Here is a 20,890-nt window from a genome sequence, read left to right on the forward strand (position 1 = left end):
TACTCTTAAACAAATTTGATTATGAGAATGTTATTTTGTTGGTTTCATTAAAAAAGATAAGAATTTGTATTATATTTGTAATATTTTTTGAAAGATATTATATTTGTTATATTGTTGGTATCATTGGAAAAGATACGTATAGTTTGTTAAAATATATTATATTCACCTATAAGTTTAATCACTATCAAAATAATTTTAATCAAAATTTCATAAAAACTATTGTTCATAATTTATACGCGATAACGCAATAAAAAAAATTAGATAAACAGACTCGTCTACATGCAAATATAAATATAAAGTATTTATGTGTGTGGAATGTGGATATCTTTTTTTATTGTCAAAAAAAAAAATGTGGATATCATTTTTTACTTATAGAAGTGTTGAAGATGATGATTGCGCTAATCAAGTAACCAAACATCATACGTCAAAAGAAGTCACCATACAATATAAAGTTGAAATTGTACCAAAATATACAATAACACTTCGAATTATGGTTGAAGATGGATTATTTTGCCAGACATTCCGATTGTCACTGCAATAATCGTTGATTCAAGATACAACCTTCATCAACGATTGAGATTAATATGCCTCATCTACGTTTTCGTTGGAGGAATACAGTGATATCCGCCAATCGTTGGAAGAAAAAAGTGGTATCCGCCCAACCAAAGCAAGATGAAGCCTTATCTAGGAATCTGCCTTTTTCTTCGGAAGGCTTATCAAGGAATGTGAGTAGCTATAAGGAACCTGGATATGAAATTGAACCCTTAGAGGTAACTGAGATCCTTCCAAACTGTTGCGAATTTGATAATCAAATTAATTTGCTTAGTGATGCATATCACTTGGTATATGGGGGTCCAAAGACTTTGCTACATTCCTCTGATTTAACAAAAATTGAAACCCCTATGAAAAATACAGTGCTACATATTGCAGCTTGGAATGGTAATAATGACATTGTGAATCTTGTAATTGAACGTGCTCCAAAACTTTTGTTCACATTTAACAAAAACAATGATAGTGCCTTACATGTTGCTGCAAGAGGTGGACACATCCAAACCGTTAAAAAGCTATTAGCATGTTATGCTAATATTGAACGGCATGATGTAAAAATGGCATGGTTAAAATACACTAACAATTTGAATGACCCAGAAGAGTATGATGAAAAGTCAAATATGGAGGACTTGTTAAAATTTGTTAAGACGGAGAACGTTCAAGGCAACACTATGTTACATGAGGCAATGTTATGTGACAAGAGCATTAGTGGGGATAAGATTTTCAAAGTTTGTGAACTTTACAAAACTGAAGATTTGTCTAGAAACTCATTGTCAAAATGTTGGTATGAATTTGCGTTAGATATTGTTAATCAAGCAAAGAAATCTGTACTTTACCTTGCGGTCGAGAATGGGGACAAGGACGCAGTCAAACTAATCTTGGAAAATAGCCCTAAGAATGATGATAAGCCGAAGGGATTATCGCCCGTTGTAGCAGCAATCATGAAGCACAATCAAGGTATGTAATTAAATAACTAGGTGGTAACATTTTTTTCGGCAGGGAAGCTAGGTAATAATAATATTGATGCTAAATCACATGACTGAAAAAAGGTAAGTAAACTTTTAGGTAATATGGAGGCAAAAATATCCTAAATTTTAATTTGATTTAAAATCAATTAATACAAAAAAAAAAATTACATGACATTAAATTATCAAATTGACTTAAATTGAGTATTTTATGAGGCTATATAATTGCAATTATTAGACATTATTGGGTAATATTTATGTTTATTTGCCAGAAATGCTCAAAACCATACTAGAAAAGAAGCCAACTTGGATCCATTCAAGGGACAAACATCGAAGGCTTCCTCTTCATTACGCATCGACTATAGGTTACCTTGAAGGTGTTGAATTATTACTTGACAAATGCAAATGTTGCACAATTCAAAGGGACAAATTAGGTTATTTCCCAATTCATCTAGCATCATATGGTGGCCATGTGGAAGTAGTGAAGAAGTTGTTAGACTATTGTCCAGATCCCACAGAAATGCTTGACACTTTTCATGAACGTAATATTCTTCACATTGCATCAAACTATGGAAAACATGAGGTGGTACACTACATACTACAAAGTCAAATTCGTGGACTTGATAAGATGATAAATCAAAAAGATAATAAAGGAGATACTCCTTTGCATTTGGCTGCAAGATCATGTCATCCTAGAACTGTGTACCACTTAGTTAACCAAAGCAAAGAAAGAGTGAAACTTAATTTGGTTAACCAAAACAACGAAACAGCTCTTGACATTGTTAGTGCACTCTACGAGGTTGATAAATCATCTTTGAGACAGGCAAGTAGTTATATCCCCTCACAAATTTATAAGTATGTTGCATATTAATTATCATATATATACCCCTCACAGCTTTTGACGTTTTAGGTTTATTCAATTCAATTAATGATGTATGTGGTCCATAATATATATTATATACACCATAAATCGAATGAATCTAAAAAATAAAAATTTGTTTATAATTGACAACGGAGGGAGTATAATATATGCAAAGCGGTTTAGATACCATAAATATCAAATAAATCATTAAATTGATCACAAATAAGTAGTAAATTGTGATTTAGAAATTCTTGTAACTTGGTCACTAAATCGATCATAAACTCATTTAGTGATCAATTTTAGAGACATAAATTTTGGCCTCTAAATCAATGGCTATATATCAAGATTTAGAAATTCTATATTTTTTATGACACAAATGTAATAATGTTTGCAGCTTCTTACATGGACTGCACTTAAAGCTGCTGGTGCAAAGCAAAGTCCTAGAAGAGTACTAGCACTTCATATTGAATCCAAACCAAGTGATTCAAATTCACCAAAAAACAGAATAGAAAACCTCACAATTGTTTCAACACTTATAGTGACTGCATCAGTAGCAGCATGTTTTGCTGTTCCAGGTGAAGCAGATGGAAAAGCAAACAACCTATGTCAAGCAATGTTTCAAGCTTTCATCATCTTCATCACAATATCATTGTTCAGTTCCATTAGTGCTACCATCATACTCTTTTGGGCAACACTTGGAATAACTGAATTGGTGACTTTTACTCTCAAAATTGTTATGCGGCTTCTTGGAATCGCTCTCATTTCATTATCTTTGGCTTTCATGGCTGGTCTCTACACCGTTATTAGTGAACTCAGTTGGTTGGCCAATGTTTTTCTGGTTATGACTGTGATTTTTGTTGCGGTTGTGATTTTGTTATATATGCTCCTTTTCCTTCCATCATCATCAACTAGCAAGCCATTGCGGTACATTTCTCATTATCCTTATCTTTTCTTGGCATCACGAACTGAAAGTAAACTTGATCAAGGTGTTAATCCGTGGTCGACTGAATAAAGTTAGCCCCAATTAATTACATTTGTGTATCCCTTTTTGTGTGTATTTTAGAGAGATGTAATGGTGTGCCTAAATATGTAAAGTTTATCTTGTCCTGTGACCTATAAAATGCCAACAAATATTAATTTATGAATAATAATACTTGTTTTAGAAATTATGTACAATACTAATGAACCATCATGCTGCCTCCGAGACACTGATTAAGGATACAAAAAAGACAAGTTTTGTATTGAAAACAACATTTTCTACACTTTTAAGTATTCAATTACACAGGTTTCAAGAAATTCTTACGATACTTGTGATCGATTAAACAAACAAATAACATTCTCGAATGGTAAATGGTCAAAACGGTCTTTGGTCTTACTTTCCTTCCCTGTTTCGTCTTCACCATATTGTCAAATTCTTCAAAATGTATCAACATGAAGCTTGAAAGTGATGATAGCCAATTCCCTGCCAATTAAAAATTTGTGCAAAAGGGCATGAGAAGAATATGTGATCTATATTTTCCATTTCATTGAAGAAGAAAACGCGTGTTATGTTTAAATTATTTACCATGTTTATATTCTAACATGTTAAACCAAATTGTTTCCCTCTCTTGCATACATCTCCATTTTGACTTACATAGTAAAGCATGATTAAATAGATCCAAATTTTTAACTCCCAACCCTTCTTTGTCTTTAAGAAGACACACTATCTCTTATCCTACCCAAATCTTTTTTCCTTCAACCCTCCACCAAGATCATTTACAATTTTGAACGGAACTTTGTAAAAACAAAAGAAATACAATGGCAGACTGTATAGCATCGAATTAATCAAAGTTACTCTACCTCCAATAGATAAATGTAGACCGCTCCTTCAAGATAATTTATGTCTCTTCTTAGGTCAAATATCTCACATAGTCCTCAAAATTAGATGTTTGCAACAAGTTAGTCCTTTAAAAAGAATTGTAACAAGTTAATCGTATAATTAAGACTATAAGTTATAAAATAATTTCACTGCTTTCCTCAAACTCAGTTTGAAAGTGTTTATGAGGATGTTTAGTTCTAAGTTGAAGGGTCTAAACTCACCGCTCTCAAAACAAGGATTCATAATTGTATTATTCATGATTGGTTTGAAATGAAATCGATCAATTACTTTATTTATAATGGTGTTCATGAAACATTTATCAGTAAAATTATGTTTGAATTTGGAAACAAGAATGAGAAAATATGTGTAAGTAATTTATGTTTGGTTTCATAAGCGCTTTTTGGACCTACCACCTCAAAGTTAAATGGTTACCGTACTTTTTAATGGAGTTGGATGAAAAATGGGTAACAACACAAATATTTTATGATTTAAAGAACCAGTTCGTTAGAAAAATAAAAGACTAATTTGATAACAAAAAGAAGTTAAGGGACTTATTTATTACAAACATCTAACTTAAAAGACCACGGAAAGTATTTGACCCTCATTTTGTCAAATATAGGTTTCCATATTTCAATTTTAACAAGTCAAAATATAAGAATTTAGAGTTATCACTATATCGATGTCTTTCAACAATTAATACTCCAACGATAGAGAGAATTACCTAAGCATAATAGTCTTATGATACATAACAAGAAGAGATGAAAAGATAATTGATGTTGATTCCTCAAGTTTCTAAAAACGTACTTCTTCTCTTCCATGATCGCACTCTCTAGTTCAGAACCTAAAAAATGGCAAAAGATCCCAAAAAATGTGATTTGAGCTTTATTTATACATTTCTTGAAAATGGAAATTCGCTAAACATATTGATGCTCACTTAGTGAGTTTACGTTTCTCCAAAGGAGGCTAACTTCCAGCTCATCTATGAGGCCACTAAACCGTCATAAATTCCTAAGCAAAATGCTACTCATTTAGCGAATTTCTCTTTTAGATTTCCCAAATAATCTAACCTGTTCGTCACCACTTCGTTACCGGCTAGCTTAGAGAATCATCTTGCCCTATTCTACCGCCTACTATTGACTTGTACTCTTCTGGCTTGCTACAAGCACTGATCAATTTTCCCCGGCTTAGAACTTTGTTTGTCCTCTAAATAAAGTCCTTACAAAAAATGGTTGCATAACAAGTTCAAACATCTATACTGCATAAATCATTCAAGATTTGTTATCAATTAAAAACTTTGGATTAAATCATTCGTGAAAATCAAATCTTGTAATTATCACCAAGTCAAAAGATGAAGAAGAAACCATTACTAGTTCAAGGTATGATTTCAAACATCCAATCAGTAGCCAATCAATCAGAATCACAATCCTTACAATTGTGTATCACTCAAGTAGGTGATGTTTCTCTCAAATTCATAAAATGCATACACAACAAATCATTTCTAGGTCTTTATCAGGGTTGTATATGATCAGGCTACAAACAATAATTGTTTATTTGTTTTTGTCTGGATTCATAAAGCCTTAAGAATGTTTAAGAGAGCATTTATTTATTATAGACAACTATTTACTCTCATACACTCTTTTCTTATGAATTTTTCTTTGATTTCAATTATTGTTGTCAGATAACTCTCATGCTTTTCTTTTTCTTAAACGGTTTTCCTTTTTTCTTTTTTTATAACCTACAAGTAATAATATAATATTTGAACAAAAATGTGAAGGTATTAATCCTTAAAATATTTGGTTTTAATCCTTAAACATGTATATAAAAAATCCTTGTCTATGTCAACAAATTGAAGGGGAAACTATGGGATCTGAATCTTTTCAGAAACTGCATATCCACGAGTTTCACAACTTGTTTAATCGTCCTAATCAAGAAAGGGAGGATATATATTTTTATTGTCAATAGAGAAAAGTATTGTTCTTTAATTGTAGTAATCGTTTTATTAAAGAGGAAAAGGATAAATAGAATAAATTAAAGGTGTACTAGAAAGAGTAGATAATTAACATTGCACACGTAAAGAACTTTAAATAATCAATTACAATACTATATATATAGATAGATGTTTCAAGGTGTCTGGCACCAAATACACCAAGGGAAGCAGATTTGCTGAGAAACCTTGAAGCAGTTCAGACAATTTTGGTTTGTCAATCAATTTTTAATCAATTTATTTTTACTCTGTAAGTTACATCTCCATATATTCAGCATTTTATATTTTCCCATATGCACTATAGAGTGGTGATTTTTTAATGTTATTATTATACTTTCGCACATGTTATTTCTCTCATCACATTCTATTAAATTTTTTTCCAATGAGGGAGGATTGTGATTCAATATCAAGCATAATTGATCCCATAGCTAGTACAAAATGTGTAATTTGTGTATATGATGTCTTCCTAGTTTTACAAGACATGTCACTTTCAATTGATTCTATAATTTTTATTTTAAAGAAAAGTCGAGCTAAAGGATGACAAACGTCAACAAATGATGTCACTTTAACATGAATTTTGGCGAACTTTGTTAGAAGACAATCAAATTATAAATGAAAAAAAATAGTTGATCAAAATCGTACAATCACAATATTTGAGGGTCAAAAGGCATTTAAGAGTTTTTTTATAACAATAATTTGTTAAAGGTTTTTTTATCTGTTAATATGTTGAAGTTGATTAGTATATATTATTGCTCTAGTCATACAATATAAATTTGAACATGCACATTTCGAATTTTTGCTGGACCAGGATTATTTGCTGCCAGCTGATATTCTAATTGTCATTGTAACAATAATTTATTCAAGATACAACCTTCATCAACCATTGAGATTATAATATGGCTCCTAGTCTGGAGGAAAAAAAAATTTTAGACCAACTAATGCAAGATGGAGTCTTACCAAAGGATTTTTCTAGTACTTATAAGGAACCTAAACTTATAAATATGTTTGAACCCTCAGAAGTCGCTGTGATCACTCCCTGCGCATTTGACAATCAAGTTAATTTGCTTAGTGAAGCATATCACTTGGTGTATGGAGGTTCAACAAATTTGTTGGGTTCCTCTAATTTAATAGATATTGAGACCCCTACGAAAAATACAGTGCTACACATTGCAGCTAGGTATGGTAAAGATGACATTGTGAATCTTGTAATTGAACGTGCTTCAAAACTTTTGTTCAAATTTAACAAAAACAATGATAGTGCCTTACATGTTGCTGCAAGAGGTGGACACTTCTCAACCGTTAAAACACTATTAGCATGTTATACTAATATTGAACGGTGTGATATAAAAATGGCATGGTTAGAATACACTAACAGTTCGAATGATTTAGAAGACTATGATGAGGTGTTAAATATGGAGGACCTGTTATGTTTTGTGAACAAGGAAAATGCTCAAGGAAACACTATGTTACATGAGGCAATGTTATATCGTGACATTAAGAGAATTGGCGGGGACAAGATTTTCAAAGTTTGTGAACTTTACAAGATTGAAGATCGGTTCGGAAATTCATTATCAGATTGTTGTTATGGATTTGCATTAGATATTGCTAATCTTGCAAAGAAATCTGTAATTTACCTTGCGGTTGAAAATGGGGACAAGGATGCAGTCAAACTAATCTTGGAGAATTGCCCTAAGAATGATGCTAAGCCGGAGGGATTATAGCCCGTTGTAGAAGCTATCATGAAGCATAATCACGGTACGTTGATCATAATATTGTTGTTCAATCACTTGAATCATAAAACTATATCATGCAAACTGTCATTATTATGCCTCCAAGATTATATCTAAAACTTTCATTTAATTTTTTATATTTTTTATAATTGTTTAAAGTTATTCGCGTCAATACTTGTTGAACTGCCCCATACAATTAGGGTACTTATGACAAAATGGGTAATATTTATGTTTGTGTGTCAGAAATTAATGCTCAGCACCATACTAGAAAAGAAACCAACTTGGATCCATTTAAGGGACAAACATGGAAGACTTCCTCTTCATTACGCAGCATTTATAGGTTACCTTGACGGTGTTGAATTATTACTTGGCATATGCAAATGCTGCACAATTCAAAGTGACGTTGATGGCTCTTTTCCAATTCATCTAGCATCTTATGGTGGCCATGTGGAAGTAGTGAAGAAGTTGTTAGAATATTGTCCTGATCCCACAGAGATGCTTGACACTTCTCATGAACGTAATATTCTTCACATTGCAGTAGACAATGGAAAACATGATGTGATACGTTACATACTAGAAAGTCAAGTTCATGGACACCGTCAGATGATAAATCAGAAAGATAAGTATGGAGACACCCCTTTGCATTTGGCTGCAAGATCATATCTAAAGTAAAATATATCAAATAAATTTATAAGTACTACTATCATATATCAAGACCAACATCATAAACTTGCTATTTTTTTTTTTTTTGTCTAGACATTTGATATTCAGAAGTTACATTAAACTCTTGACTATTCACAATTTACTTGATTACATTGATAATTTGTTTCCTTTCTCATTTGTTTCCAGGCCTCAAAGGAAGGGACTACGCCATTTAGCTACATTATTATTGACAACCACACGTATGTACCATTGCTTAAATGATTTTACATAAAATTTGTGTTGATTTTACCTTCCTCCTAATTTTTCACTTGTGGGGCTCTGAAAAGACAATGATACAAGTGATACAAGTATATGAAAGTTATTGGCATTACACGATCCAAAAATTATGATCAAGTTAAATTTAAGCACTAGGAGTATTAAAAAGGAACAGCCAATAACATAGTGTCTACTGTCTAGTGAGACATGCTTGATAGATAATTGGATTTCTTAAGCATGTTGTTTGATAATCGGTCTGATCTGATTCGTATTCTACACAAAGTTATTAGAGATGTAATGCAACTGCTAATTTTGACACATGGTGTTAGTTAATCTTGACTCATATAAGTAATGTATAAATTTATCCTATAACGTTGAACATTCAGGAAGACACGAACTTGTATATTCACAGAAGGATCTCCTACAATGGTACCGGAAGATCTTTCGCGTGCAAACCTGTTATCTGCATTGAATGGAGCTAGAGTGGCCTATTTTGATGTTAGGATGCCTGCAACTGCTCTTGTCATTGTTAAAGAGGTAATTAGATATTAGTTGTAGCATAATGTAATATAGGATTATCATAATTCTAAATAGATTCGGAACAATTCAATTTTCTGTGACTTCTATTAGTACTTTTCTCAAGAGGTTTCTAAGTAAATTGTCATTGTTGGAACTGTTTAATTATGTTCCCAAATTAGTACTTTTTGGAGGGTTTTGGTTTTATGTCCCCCCTCATCTTCATCTTCATCTTTATTTTGTACTTTTATCTTTTTATGGAATGAATTCTGAAGATTGTAAGGAGATTATTATGAATGTAATTTGCTATATTCATATTTCAGTATCTTATTATAGCGTTTAATTATAGCATTTTTGGTTACAAATTTTAAAAAAAAAACACGCAACTTTTATTAGCGCTTTTAGTAAAACGCTATTTGAGTAGAAAGGCTACGATAGCGCTTCCCAGAAAGTGCTAAGAAACAACTGTTAGAAAAGCTCCTTTAATAGCACTAGAATAAGGCTATATTAGCGCTTTTCTGAAAGCGCTATTGATGTGTTGCTATTTAATAGCGTTTGGAAAGTGCTATTATAGGCTCCTGACCTTTTATAGCGGGGGCTTTCTTAGCGCTTGAGAAGCGCTATTAAGAGCCAAAATAAGTGCTATTAAAGGAGGTATTTTGTAGTAGTGAATGCTCAGCACCATACTAGAAAAGAAACCAACTTGGATCCATTTAAGGGACAAACATGGAAGACTTCCTCTTCATTGCGCAGCATTTATAGGTTACCTTGACGGTGTTGAATTATTACTTGGCATATGCAAATGCTGCACAATTCAAAGTGACGTTGATGGCTCTTTTCCAATTCATCTAGCATCTTATGGTGGCCATGTGGAAGTAGTGAAGAAGTTGTTAGAATATTGTCCTGATCCCACAGAGATGCTTGACACTTCTCATGAACGTAATATTCTTCACATTGCAGCAGACAATGGAAAACATGATGTGATATGTTACATACTAGAAAGTCAAGTTCATGGACACCGTCAGATGATAAATCAGAAAGATAAGTATGGAGACACCCCTTTGCATTTGGCTGCAAGATCATGTCATCCCACAACTGCGTGCTACTTAGTTAACCAAAATAATGAAAAAGTGGATCTTGATATGGTTAACCAGGATAACGAAACGGCTCTTGACATTGTTATTTCACTTTACGACCTTCATAAATCATCTTTGAGACAGGCAAGTGGTTCTATCCCCTCGCAAACTCTTTTTTTTTTTTTACAAAAGGTATGTTGCATAGTTATTATCATATTTATCTCTACTAAAAAATAATATATCCCTAAACATATTTATCATATTTATTTTATAATTAAATACTAGCGTTCACTCGTATGTCTGCTTTTTTTTTTTAATTGTTCTAATACATGTATAATTATGAATAGTAAATTTTAAGAAATTTTGATTTTAATTCAAATTATTTTGATTTTGATTCAAATTATAGGTATTGATATTTTACACTTTTATATTGTAACATACTATATTTATCTTTTTCAATGACACCAACAATATAGCAAATATAATATAAATTCTTATCTTTTTGAATGACACATAAAATATAACATTTTTATATAAAAATTTGTTTAGGGGTGTAATTGAAAGTAAAAAAGTCAGTCCAAAACTATGTACTCTCTTTATTATATACTAGCGAAAAGACGGGCTCTCATGTGCCCGTCTTTCCGCTCTTTTTATTGCGCTAACGTTTGAAAATTATGAACGGTGTTTTTTTTATGAAATTTTGATTTTGATTAAAACTAAAAATATAAATGTTTGTTGCTTTCAAGCTATAAAAAACCAAACTAACCATGATTATCTATTTCAATGACACCAACAATATAACTAAAAAATATATATTCTAAATTCTCTTTTTTGAATGACACCAACAACAATCTTTATTATAGAAAAAGTTTTTTAACGGTATAATTAGGATAATGAAAAAGTAAGTATAAATATACTCATCTAGTTTGTTACACTTTTTAAATGATAATGGAAAAAATATATATATATATATATATATCGTGTTTGTTACATTTTTTTAATATTTAAATTTATTTTTATCTATTTATTATATGTGTTATTTGTATTTAAAATTGAGACCATTTTTTAAAAGAGAAAAATCAGCTCAAAAAAGCTGAAGGGGATTGTTTTCTTTATATACAGTATAAAAGATTATATATGATATATAATAGTATAGATAACATAAATATTAAAAAAGACAAACGAATGATTTAAATTGATGTCAACTAAGGATGGATAATTCTTTTCATATTTTATTGATGGTTAAATAAGAATTTTCCATAAATGAGTTATAAACATCAATAACTAGTGAGTCAGTAATTCTTACAAATTAGTCTTTTTAATTGCAATAAACTCATTTAGTGATCGATTATAGAGACCAAAACTTTGTTGTTCCTAAATCAATGGCAAGATAACAAAAATATATGTAAGACGATCTTCAATGATGGTTTTTATGCATAAGATTTTTTATTTTGGAAAATGCTTACTACTATCCATGTAGTCAAACATATTTTGACTAAACATATTTTCAAACTTTTGTAGTCAAACATTTTTTTACCTTAAAATATGTTTTCTTCAATAGAAAAAAAAAATACTTTTTTTATTTTCTTAATTAGTGTCATATGAACACTTGTTAGTTAGAAGTCTCGAATATTTAGAAAAGATAGAGATTAAATACTTTATAAATGAGATGATCCATGTGTAGTGTATAACTCATTTGTGTAACAATTTTTTGACAAGTCATTTGTGTAACAATGTTTGCAGCGGCTTACATTTATGGCACTTAAATCTGCTGGTGCAAAGAAAAGTCCAAGAAATGCAATTAGTATTAAATTGAAATCTAAACCAAGTGATTCAAATTCAACAGGAAAAACAGAACAAGATAAAGACAATAAACAGGAGCATGAAAAATCCCAACAAAGTGAAACAAAACAGAGCAATGAAAATTCAATCAAAACAGCACAAGAAATTTTTTTGAAAACAATAAAAAGAAGAGAATTGCACCAACAGAGTAAAGAAAAAGAAACAGAAAAAGGCTTGAATAGATATAGGGACAGAACAGAAAAAGTCCCCGACAACAATTTTCCAAGATATTTTATGGTAAAAGGCTCCGACGTCCACACATATAAAAACATTGCAGAGACACTGATATTGGTTTCAACCCTTATAATCACTGCTTCAGTAGCAGCATGTTTGGCTGTTCCAGGTGAAGCAGAAGGAAAAGCACACAATCTATGTCATGCAATGTTCCAAGCATTCATTATATTCATCACATTATCATTGTTCAGTTCCATCAGTTCTATTATCATACTCTTTTGGACAACACTTGGATTAACTAAATTGGCGACTTTCTCTCTCGATATTGTAATGCCAATTCTTGGAATCGCTCTCATCTCACTGTCTTTGGCTTTCATTGCTGGTCTCTACACTGTTATCAGTGAACTCAGTTGGTTGGCAAATGTGTTTCTGGTTATGGCATTGATTTTTGTTGTGGTTGAGATTTTGTTATATATGCTCCTTTTCCTTCCATCAACATCAACTAGAAAATCCTTGCGATACATTTCCTACTACTTCTTTCTTTTTCTAGCATGGATTGCAGAGAGAAGTAAAACTGATCAAGGTGTTAATCCTTGGTCATAGATTGAGTGAATATTGTGTATTGTGGATAAGTGGGGATTCATTAGGATATTAAATAAAGTTAGCCCCGCTTAATTTTATGTATGTATCCCTTTTTGTGTGTGTATGTAAGTGTGAGATGTAATTGTGTGTTTATCTTATCGTGTGCCCAATAATACTAGCTTTTTGGATAATAATAATAATAATAATAACTAGAACATCGACCCGTGCATCGCACGGGTCAAACCAACCAAAAAAAGTCATGAATAAGTTTTACCGGATAACTAAAATGTAATTGAATATATATTTTTTTTAGGGGAATTGAATAGTTCACATGATGATTATGATGTATTACACAATTCATATTAAATTGACATCGTTAGAGTTTGAGGCTTGAGCAAAGAGAGACATTAATATATTTTAGAAAATTGCTATTTAGAATGATGCAGCCACAAATTTTAAGCGCGATACCTAAAGAAACTTATATTGAATAGTTAACAAAACTTAATCATTTTCCGTCACTTCAAATAAGATATTCAAGAACATGGTAGGGTTTACAAAACTTGAAACTTAAAAGTAAATTTGCAAGTTGTTACTCGTTAATCATTCCAACACCTGTAACCAATAAGATCAACATGCCTCAATGACTTATAAGATTCCAACTGTAACCAATATCTTCATTCTTATGTGGAATGTGTTAGGATTTACTTTATTATTTACATGATATCAAATCCTCAATGACTTATAGTGACACGCAAAGCAATTTTAAAAATGAATAATAGTATCATAGTAAGCTTAGAGAAGGCATCATACTATGAATATAACTCGATCAACTTACTATTAACGAAGCCTCAACAAATTCACATCTAAACCCTACAAATTATTCCTTCGGATGACTTAAAAATACTAAACCAATTGCCTTCCACAACCTCATAATCTAAGGCTATATACAAAACAATCCAAAGCACTACAAATGGAAAACTTCAAAATACTGTAAAGATTCAATATGCAGACCAATTAAGAGAGACTGACAACATGACGATCCCCAAACTAATTAATTTATTCGATAAAGAATAGACTGACATGTTAAAAGATGCAGGAAAAAAAATGTGACACTTCATTCCAGCTCTCTCCACAAAAACATGTCTACTCTTAAAATAACAAAAACAGGACCTCAATATCTCTAAAAATAACAAACACAGAATCACAATAGTGCCAATTACTGCTAGGAAACAATAACAGAGATACAAAACTGGGCGTGGGATTTGGCTGCTCCATTCAAGACATACTCGTAGACTGCTACTGATGAATAATTTGCCCAAAACTCCTGAACATCTTTGGCAAACTGCTCTGAACGAAAACAATTTCTTCTCGAATGAATACGAATTCTCACCTCCTAATACTGATGCAATTGTTGTTTGTCGTCCATGTATCTGCTAAACCATCAAGAGTATGAATGAAAATAACGTACGGCATGGAAATTAGAGCAACATATAAGTATTTTGAATCCCCGAATATTAGTTCACCACTTATGCTGAAAATATATACAATCTCACAAAAAAAAGTTGTTGAGCATGAATCCACTGTTTAAAATCACAAAAAGAAGCTATTCCAAAATAAGTCTCATCTCAATCCATCAAAAAATAATTATGTAGAATCCAACTAAAGTGCACTTAACCTATGGATAATGAAGCATACGACAGGATGGTTACAACTTACAAAAAACAAAATGTTGATGCATCACTATTGAAAAACCTAAACACCACGAAAACATAAGTGTCTCTGATATGAACATCATATCATATTAAATATAGAACACAATATGAAATTTCATAGCATAATATTACCTTATGAGAAGGCAATCGATTTATTTGATATTTTTAATTATTTTCTTTGTTGGTATACACCAAATATGAGCTACTCTAACTTTCATCTTAAAATCTCTCTTTCCTCTAGTAACAGCTATAAGAGCGGAGTGTAAGTGTTGGCCATACTTTCAAATCAAAAATCACCATGTATAACCTTTGTTTTTCGTTTCAAAGCTACTGCAAGTAAAGAGATGAGTACCTTAGATATATACAGGGAGCTGATACATACAAATAAAGGTGCAAGTGATAACAACTAATGTGCATTGAATACGCATTACAGCTGTGTCTTTGTATCCTTTGATAACTAAATAATAGGCTTAGAGTTGCGACATCAATGAGAATAACTAAAATTGAGCAAAATTAGAGTTCCCTTGATAACTAAATAGTAGGCGCAGAAAAATTGGCCAAAATATAGTGTAATTCAGATTGTAAACTATACACCAACAAACTACAAATTTGTTTGAGTATATTAGTACATGAAATATAGTGTAATTCATGCTGGCTAGTATCTAATCTTCCTACACACAGATTTGCAATACGAATTAAGCATGTGGTACAATGTCGATGCATAAGTTTCGCCCTCTAAATTAACCGACCATAAACAAATAAGTGATATATTCAGATTAGCTATCCAGACAGAGAAGTAAATTTAACCTATAAAAAAAACACTACAGTTTTAACAATCAGACTTACCAGGCGCACCAAGTACACGTCTTTTTTTGTGCAAAATATCATCAATTAGATTAGGCGAAGTGTTATTCCAAACAACCTCTGGTCTGGACAGCTAATCAGAGACCATCAATGCTGCAAAAAGTCTTCGCAAATAATGTATGTTTCGACCTGAACTCTTTTTCATGAAATTAATGTCGGATACCACTGTCTCTTTAATAAAATCACCAACAACCGGATTTTTGGCTAAAACTCCATTGTCCACGCCTGAACCATGGCCTATACGTGATAAATTAATAATATATAAGAAAGAATGTCAAAAAATAGAAGTATAACTCTGCCAAAAATTAAAATTGCTTAAAGGTCCGTAACCGTAATCTGCTAACCCGAGTTGTTTGGTTTACTGCAACCTTCAATATTCTCGGTAGAGTCTGCATAAGGGCAAGATATGGTGAGGTTTCTCTGAAGCTTTGCATTTGATAAAACATGTTTTCCATGTCCAAGAAGCTTAGAAGACTCTATGCTATAGCTGCTGCATTTGAACACTGAAAAAATACATCCTTAGTGGCAGTTCCTTGAACCTTAAAAAGGAGAAGCATAATTACCATGATTCGTGAAAGCTATGCTTACCACTTGTTATATCACTCAATGGAAATCCTGAACCAGAACCTATGCGATTTTGGCACATTAATTCCTGACCATTGAAATACAAATCATTTGTAACCACCAACTCTAAGGTAAATACAAATAAGAAGGGCGATGGTGTGATCAATGCTAAATGGCTTAATGTAAAATCTTCCTTTGAAATATTTCTCCCTATGTTGCCATCTTAATTTGATGACATACAGAGCTTTGAATCTCTAACCCAAATCTCAAAACTATAATGTATGACCTTTGAAATATTACTCAATACTTCAACCTAAATACCAAATGAAAAAAAATTAAACAGCAAAAAACCTATTAACAAATATGAGCTTTGCTATTTTTTACCGTAAGCATAAGTTATAGACGAATTATACTCGTTTCTCACTATAGTATCTCCATCTGTATACCAGCAATCTCTTTGCCACGAATTTCCCTCTGACTGTCACACAAATAATATATCACACATCAATCAAATTAACATCAACAGCTATCGCACAACACAATAACAAAATTTACAATCACATACTTTAAAGAACAAAACTGAATAGTCATAGTTATATTCTCTTTGGTTTTTTAAGAATCCAAAGGCACATTTTCATGATAAAATTGTGGCTTACTTCGCATTGACGCCGACAGTGTTTAGATGACGAAGTTGTTGAAGAGGACGACCCATTCACACATTTCTTGCTCCAATCGATCCCAATCGTTTCTATTTAGCTACTTGTTTCGATGCCATTTACAGTTCTCGCCGAACAAACAAAAATCAACAAAATAATTTGAAAAAATAATAATAATCAAAACAATTGAGTGAGATTTCATCGAATTCAACTATAATCGCTGGCGTGTTCGTGAAAGTTATTAGAGTGACAAAAATTGATGAGAAATGCATAAGGAATATTATTAGCTTAAGATAAGAAGAATTGAAAACTGACCTGAAAATGATGACGGAGCAATTTCATGAATCCGAAGTTGGCAGAATCGGGAGAAGAGATTCGAAGAGGTGAACCTCAAGCAAATATAGTTTTAGTGATATTGGTAGATAGTTTAGTGAATGCAAGCAAATATAGTTCTACTTTTATGGATCGTGTGATGCGTTGCTTCACAACTAAAGAGATGGAAATATGGCAAAATTATAGCAAACTTCGTAACAAAATTCGTCTGGCCAAAATTATAGCAAACTTGATAACAGAATTCGGCTGGCATTAATTAAGTAAGATGACCAATGGCTAAAATTGAATGGCGCCTAAATGTGTAAGATCCAAAGGTTCAGAAAAGTGGAGGGAGAAATGGGGGGAAAATATTAGGGTTAGAAATAGCTTTAGGGGTTAAACTTTATTATATATAAGATATAAGATATAAGATTGAGAGAAACGGGTTTAGGGCTTCGTATATATAACCAAAATATTTGCTTCATAAAAAAAAAGGCAAGAGGATAAGAATAAAATTTGTGCGATGCATTTTTTTAGATGGAATTTGTTATGTTAAATTGCAATCGTAAAAGTGTAGAAAATATTTGTTTCAAAAAAAAAAAGAGGAGGATACGAATGAAATTTGTTAGGTTAATTTTTTTTTTTTGAAAGGGAAATTTGTTAGGTTAATTAATAAATAAGGATTCGGATGGTCAAAACTATAGGAAAACAAATTTCGGATTTAAGTGAATTGATAACGAATTTCGGATATGACCAAAATTATAATTAGAGATAAATATGAAATAGTTGTTTCGGAAAATAGAAGAGATAAATACGAAATAGTTGTTTCGGAAAATAGAAGAGATAAATATAATATGATCAATGCCTAAAATTGAATGGCGCCTAAATGCGCAAGATCCAATGGCTTAGAAAAGTGGATGAAAAAATGGGGGGAAAAAATTAGGTTTAGGGTTAGCTTACGGGTTAAGCTTTAGTAAATATAAGATATTTGTTTCAAAAAAAAATAAAATGAGGAGGATACGAATGAAATTTGTTAGGTTAATTTTTTTTTTTGAAAGGGAAATTTGTTAGGTTAATTAATAAATAAGGATTCGGATGGTCAAAACTATAGGAAAACAAATTTCGGATTTAAGTGAATTGATAACAAATTTCGGATATGACCAAAATTATAATTAGAGATAAATATGAAATAGTTGTTTCGGAAAATAGAAGAGATAAATACGAAATAGTTGTTTCGGAAAATAGAAGAGATAAATATAATATGATCAATGGCTAAAATTGAATGGCGCCTAAATGCGCAAGATCCAATGGCTTAGAAAAGTGGATGAAAAAATGGGGGGAAAAAATTAGGTTTAGGGTTAGCTTTACGGGTTAAGCTTTAGTAAATAAGATATTTGTTTCAAAAAAAAAAAAAGAGGAGGATACGAATGAAATTTGTTAGGTTAATTTTTTTTTTTTTGAAAGGGAAATTTGTTAGGTTAATTAATAAATAAGGATTCGGATGGTCAAAACTATAGGAAAACAAATTTCGGATTTAAGTGAATTGATAACAAATTTCGGATATGACCAAAATTATAATTAGAGATAAATATGAAATAGTTGTTTCGGAAAATAGAAGAGATAAATACGAAATAGTTGTTTCGGAAAATAGAAGAGATAAATATAATATGATCAATGGCTAAAATTGAATGGCGCCTAAATGCGCAAGATCCAATGGCTTAGAAAAGTGGATGAAAAAATGGGGGGAAAAAAATTAGGTTTAGGGTTAGCTTTACGGGTTAAGCTTTAGTAAATAAGATAATACCAGCTTCAGAAATGATGAATAATAATTCTATTTACTTTTTGTTTAATTTATGTGTTTCTCCATGCATATCTATTTTATGATGTTTTTTGGGCACAAATTTACTACATCTATTCTCTTGTTATGTTATATAAAAGACCCTTTCATTTGTACCCAAAAAAAAAAAAAAAAAAAGACCCTTTCAAAAATTAAATTTATAGTTATTGAAACTTGTCTTCTTTTTTAGAAATGTCATTTCTCTTTTTAGAAATACAAACTTTATTCATAAGAAAAGATAGGTACAAACAAGATTAATTTGTGTTTGGGCATTCCCTCCCCGTCCACATTTTAAAACAAACACAACTACATAAACTACCAAGTACTTGGCAGTTGGCACTAATAAACCTAGAGAAGTATATACAAATATAGTCTACTAAGAAACAATCTACTTTTATCAACCAAACCAAAGATCTTTATCACATGGTTAATGGCCAAAAGGAAATGAAAATCTACAGTATTTAATCCTATCTAATTAAGGATTATTTCTTTGACTTATTTATTCTCAAGTGAACTATAGGTGATCTTGAAAGTGATCAATGTAAGTTTATAAACTTTTGGCTTAGGCATTAAGCTTTGGTTTTGGTTTAATTAGGATTAAATGTCAAAACTTTAACTTTAGAATTTGCGTAATTAGGTGACTTTAATAATCTCAAATCGCAATCCTTGCTGAAATCTCATTCTTGCATGTTTTGAAGATGCGCATGCATTCATTGCATTGTGTTTTTGGAATTCTCAAATGTTCAATATGTGAATTGTTTCACTCTAATGTCCGAAACATTTCACGTTGTGAATCGTTTCATTTTAAGGTGTGAAATGTTTCACTCAAACTTTATGTTAGTGTAAATCTATGAAATTCAATACTCACCTGTTTTAACAAAAAACGTGTTTGAAAAATGTACAGGATTGTTTCACTCACTTTAAGTGAATCGTATCAATTCTTTTTCACTTCGTGTTTTATATCTACAATTTACTACTTTTTAAAAACTATAAAAGCAACATAAAACTATTTTTAAAATATGAAATTTTTACATCCTCTCTTCTCAAATACTCATCTTCTACCTTTACTCTTTAAAAACTCTTAGACACCACCGCGGCGAGGAGAGAGAGGGACGGTGAAGATTCGCCGGAGAAGAGAGTGAGAGTCGCGGTGAAGCTTCGCGAGAGAAGAGAGTGAGTTTAGCGTGAGAAAGTGAGAAACGCGTGTGATGAAGTGACAGAGAATTGTGAAATTTTTGTATTTTAGGTGTTATTTTAAATCCCTCATATTTTGCTAACTAAAAATTCTTATTTAAATGCCCTGAATTTTAAAAATGACTTAAATATTTTCCCAAACAGTGGAATTTGGGTCAAGTCAATTTAAATCCTCCAAAAAATTACATTCCCTCATTAAAATACTCTATCCAAACACACTCTTAGACACTCCTTGTGAATTTAAGAGCCTAGGGAGTTTCTTAGATAAAGAAATCTTTTATTTCATTTTGTGATTTTCTAGGATTTTACAATTGGAGGCAATTAAAACCTAACTGAAAGGTCAAGGTCTTTCACCACCAATTAGGAATTTGAAGTTTTATTCATTCAAGTCGTTCATCTATCATCATGAATTTACGTCTTGTCAACAATTAAAGTAGGATCAAAGGTTGATTGCTTAAAGATCAAAGGAGACTCAAGGGGATGGAGTGGCTCATCCTATCAAGGAGGCTTTTTTATTGATTGGTTCATCACATTGGTTGACCAAGGGTAATTGTCTTGAAGGGGTGATTGTTGTGATTCAAGAATCTGGGCTACATCGAAGAATTGTTGAAGGATTGATGTTCTTGGTACAAACTTCAAGACTCAAGGAACAAATTTGGTATCAAACAATTGGTGAACAATATTCAACAAAACTT

The 20,890-nt window shown here is 31.6% G+C and overlaps 2 protein-coding genes and 1 pseudogene across 4 annotated transcripts; 2 read left to right on the forward strand and 1 right to left on the reverse strand.

Annotated features, from left to right (window-relative positions):
* Positions 1 to 584: 584 nt before the first annotated feature.
* On the forward strand, positions 585 to 3,392 carry LOC146924373 (protein ACCELERATED CELL DEATH 6-like). Its single transcript, XM_085711847.1, has 3 exons — positions 585 to 1,506; positions 1,787 to 2,337; positions 2,771 to 3,392. The coding sequence occupies exons 1-3, from the start codon at positions 585 to 587 to the stop codon at positions 3,386 to 3,388; spliced, it is 2,091 nt and encodes a 696-aa protein (XP_085567973.1). The 3' UTR covers positions 3,389 to 3,392.
* A 2,975-nt stretch (positions 3,393 to 6,367) lies between these two features.
* Positions 6,368 to 13,195, forward strand: LOC146924374 (uncharacterized; annotated as a pseudogene). Its single transcript, XR_015011191.1, has 8 exons — positions 6,368 to 6,468; positions 7,027 to 7,973; positions 8,108 to 8,115; positions 8,192 to 8,571; positions 8,798 to 8,850; positions 9,253 to 9,324; positions 10,235 to 10,602; positions 12,202 to 13,195. The product of XR_015011191.1 is annotated as an uncharacterized LOC146924374 (transcript).
* Positions 13,196 to 14,089: 894 nt separating this feature from the next.
* Positions 14,090 to 18,960, reverse strand: LOC146924375 (uncharacterized). Of its 2 annotated transcripts, XM_085709410.1 has the most exons (7): positions 16,853 to 18,960; positions 16,581 to 16,674; positions 16,221 to 16,284; positions 15,977 to 16,135; positions 15,615 to 15,869; positions 14,901 to 15,098; positions 14,090 to 14,486 (listed from the first exon to the last, which is right to left on the reverse strand). In XM_085709410.1, the coding sequence occupies exons 2-5, from the start codon at positions 16,587 to 16,589 to the stop codon at positions 15,706 to 15,708; spliced, it is 396 nt and encodes a 131-aa protein (XP_085565536.1). In that variant the 5' UTR covers positions 16,590 to 16,674; positions 16,853 to 18,960; the 3' UTR covers positions 14,090 to 14,486; positions 14,901 to 15,098; positions 15,615 to 15,705. The 2 variants fall into 2 exon arrangements, with proteins under 2 accessions (XP_085565536.1, XP_085565535.1); XM_085709409.1 differs by lacking the exon at positions 14,901 to 15,098.
* Between the last annotated feature and the right edge of the window lie 1,930 nt (positions 18,961 to 20,890).

This window comes from Medicago sativa, chromosome 5, assembly GCF_051527215.1.
Source record: "Medicago sativa cultivar Bolivia chromosome 5, Bolivia_mono, whole genome shotgun sequence".
NCBI classification, from domain to species: Eukaryota; Viridiplantae; Streptophyta; class Magnoliopsida; order Fabales; family Fabaceae; genus Medicago; species Medicago sativa.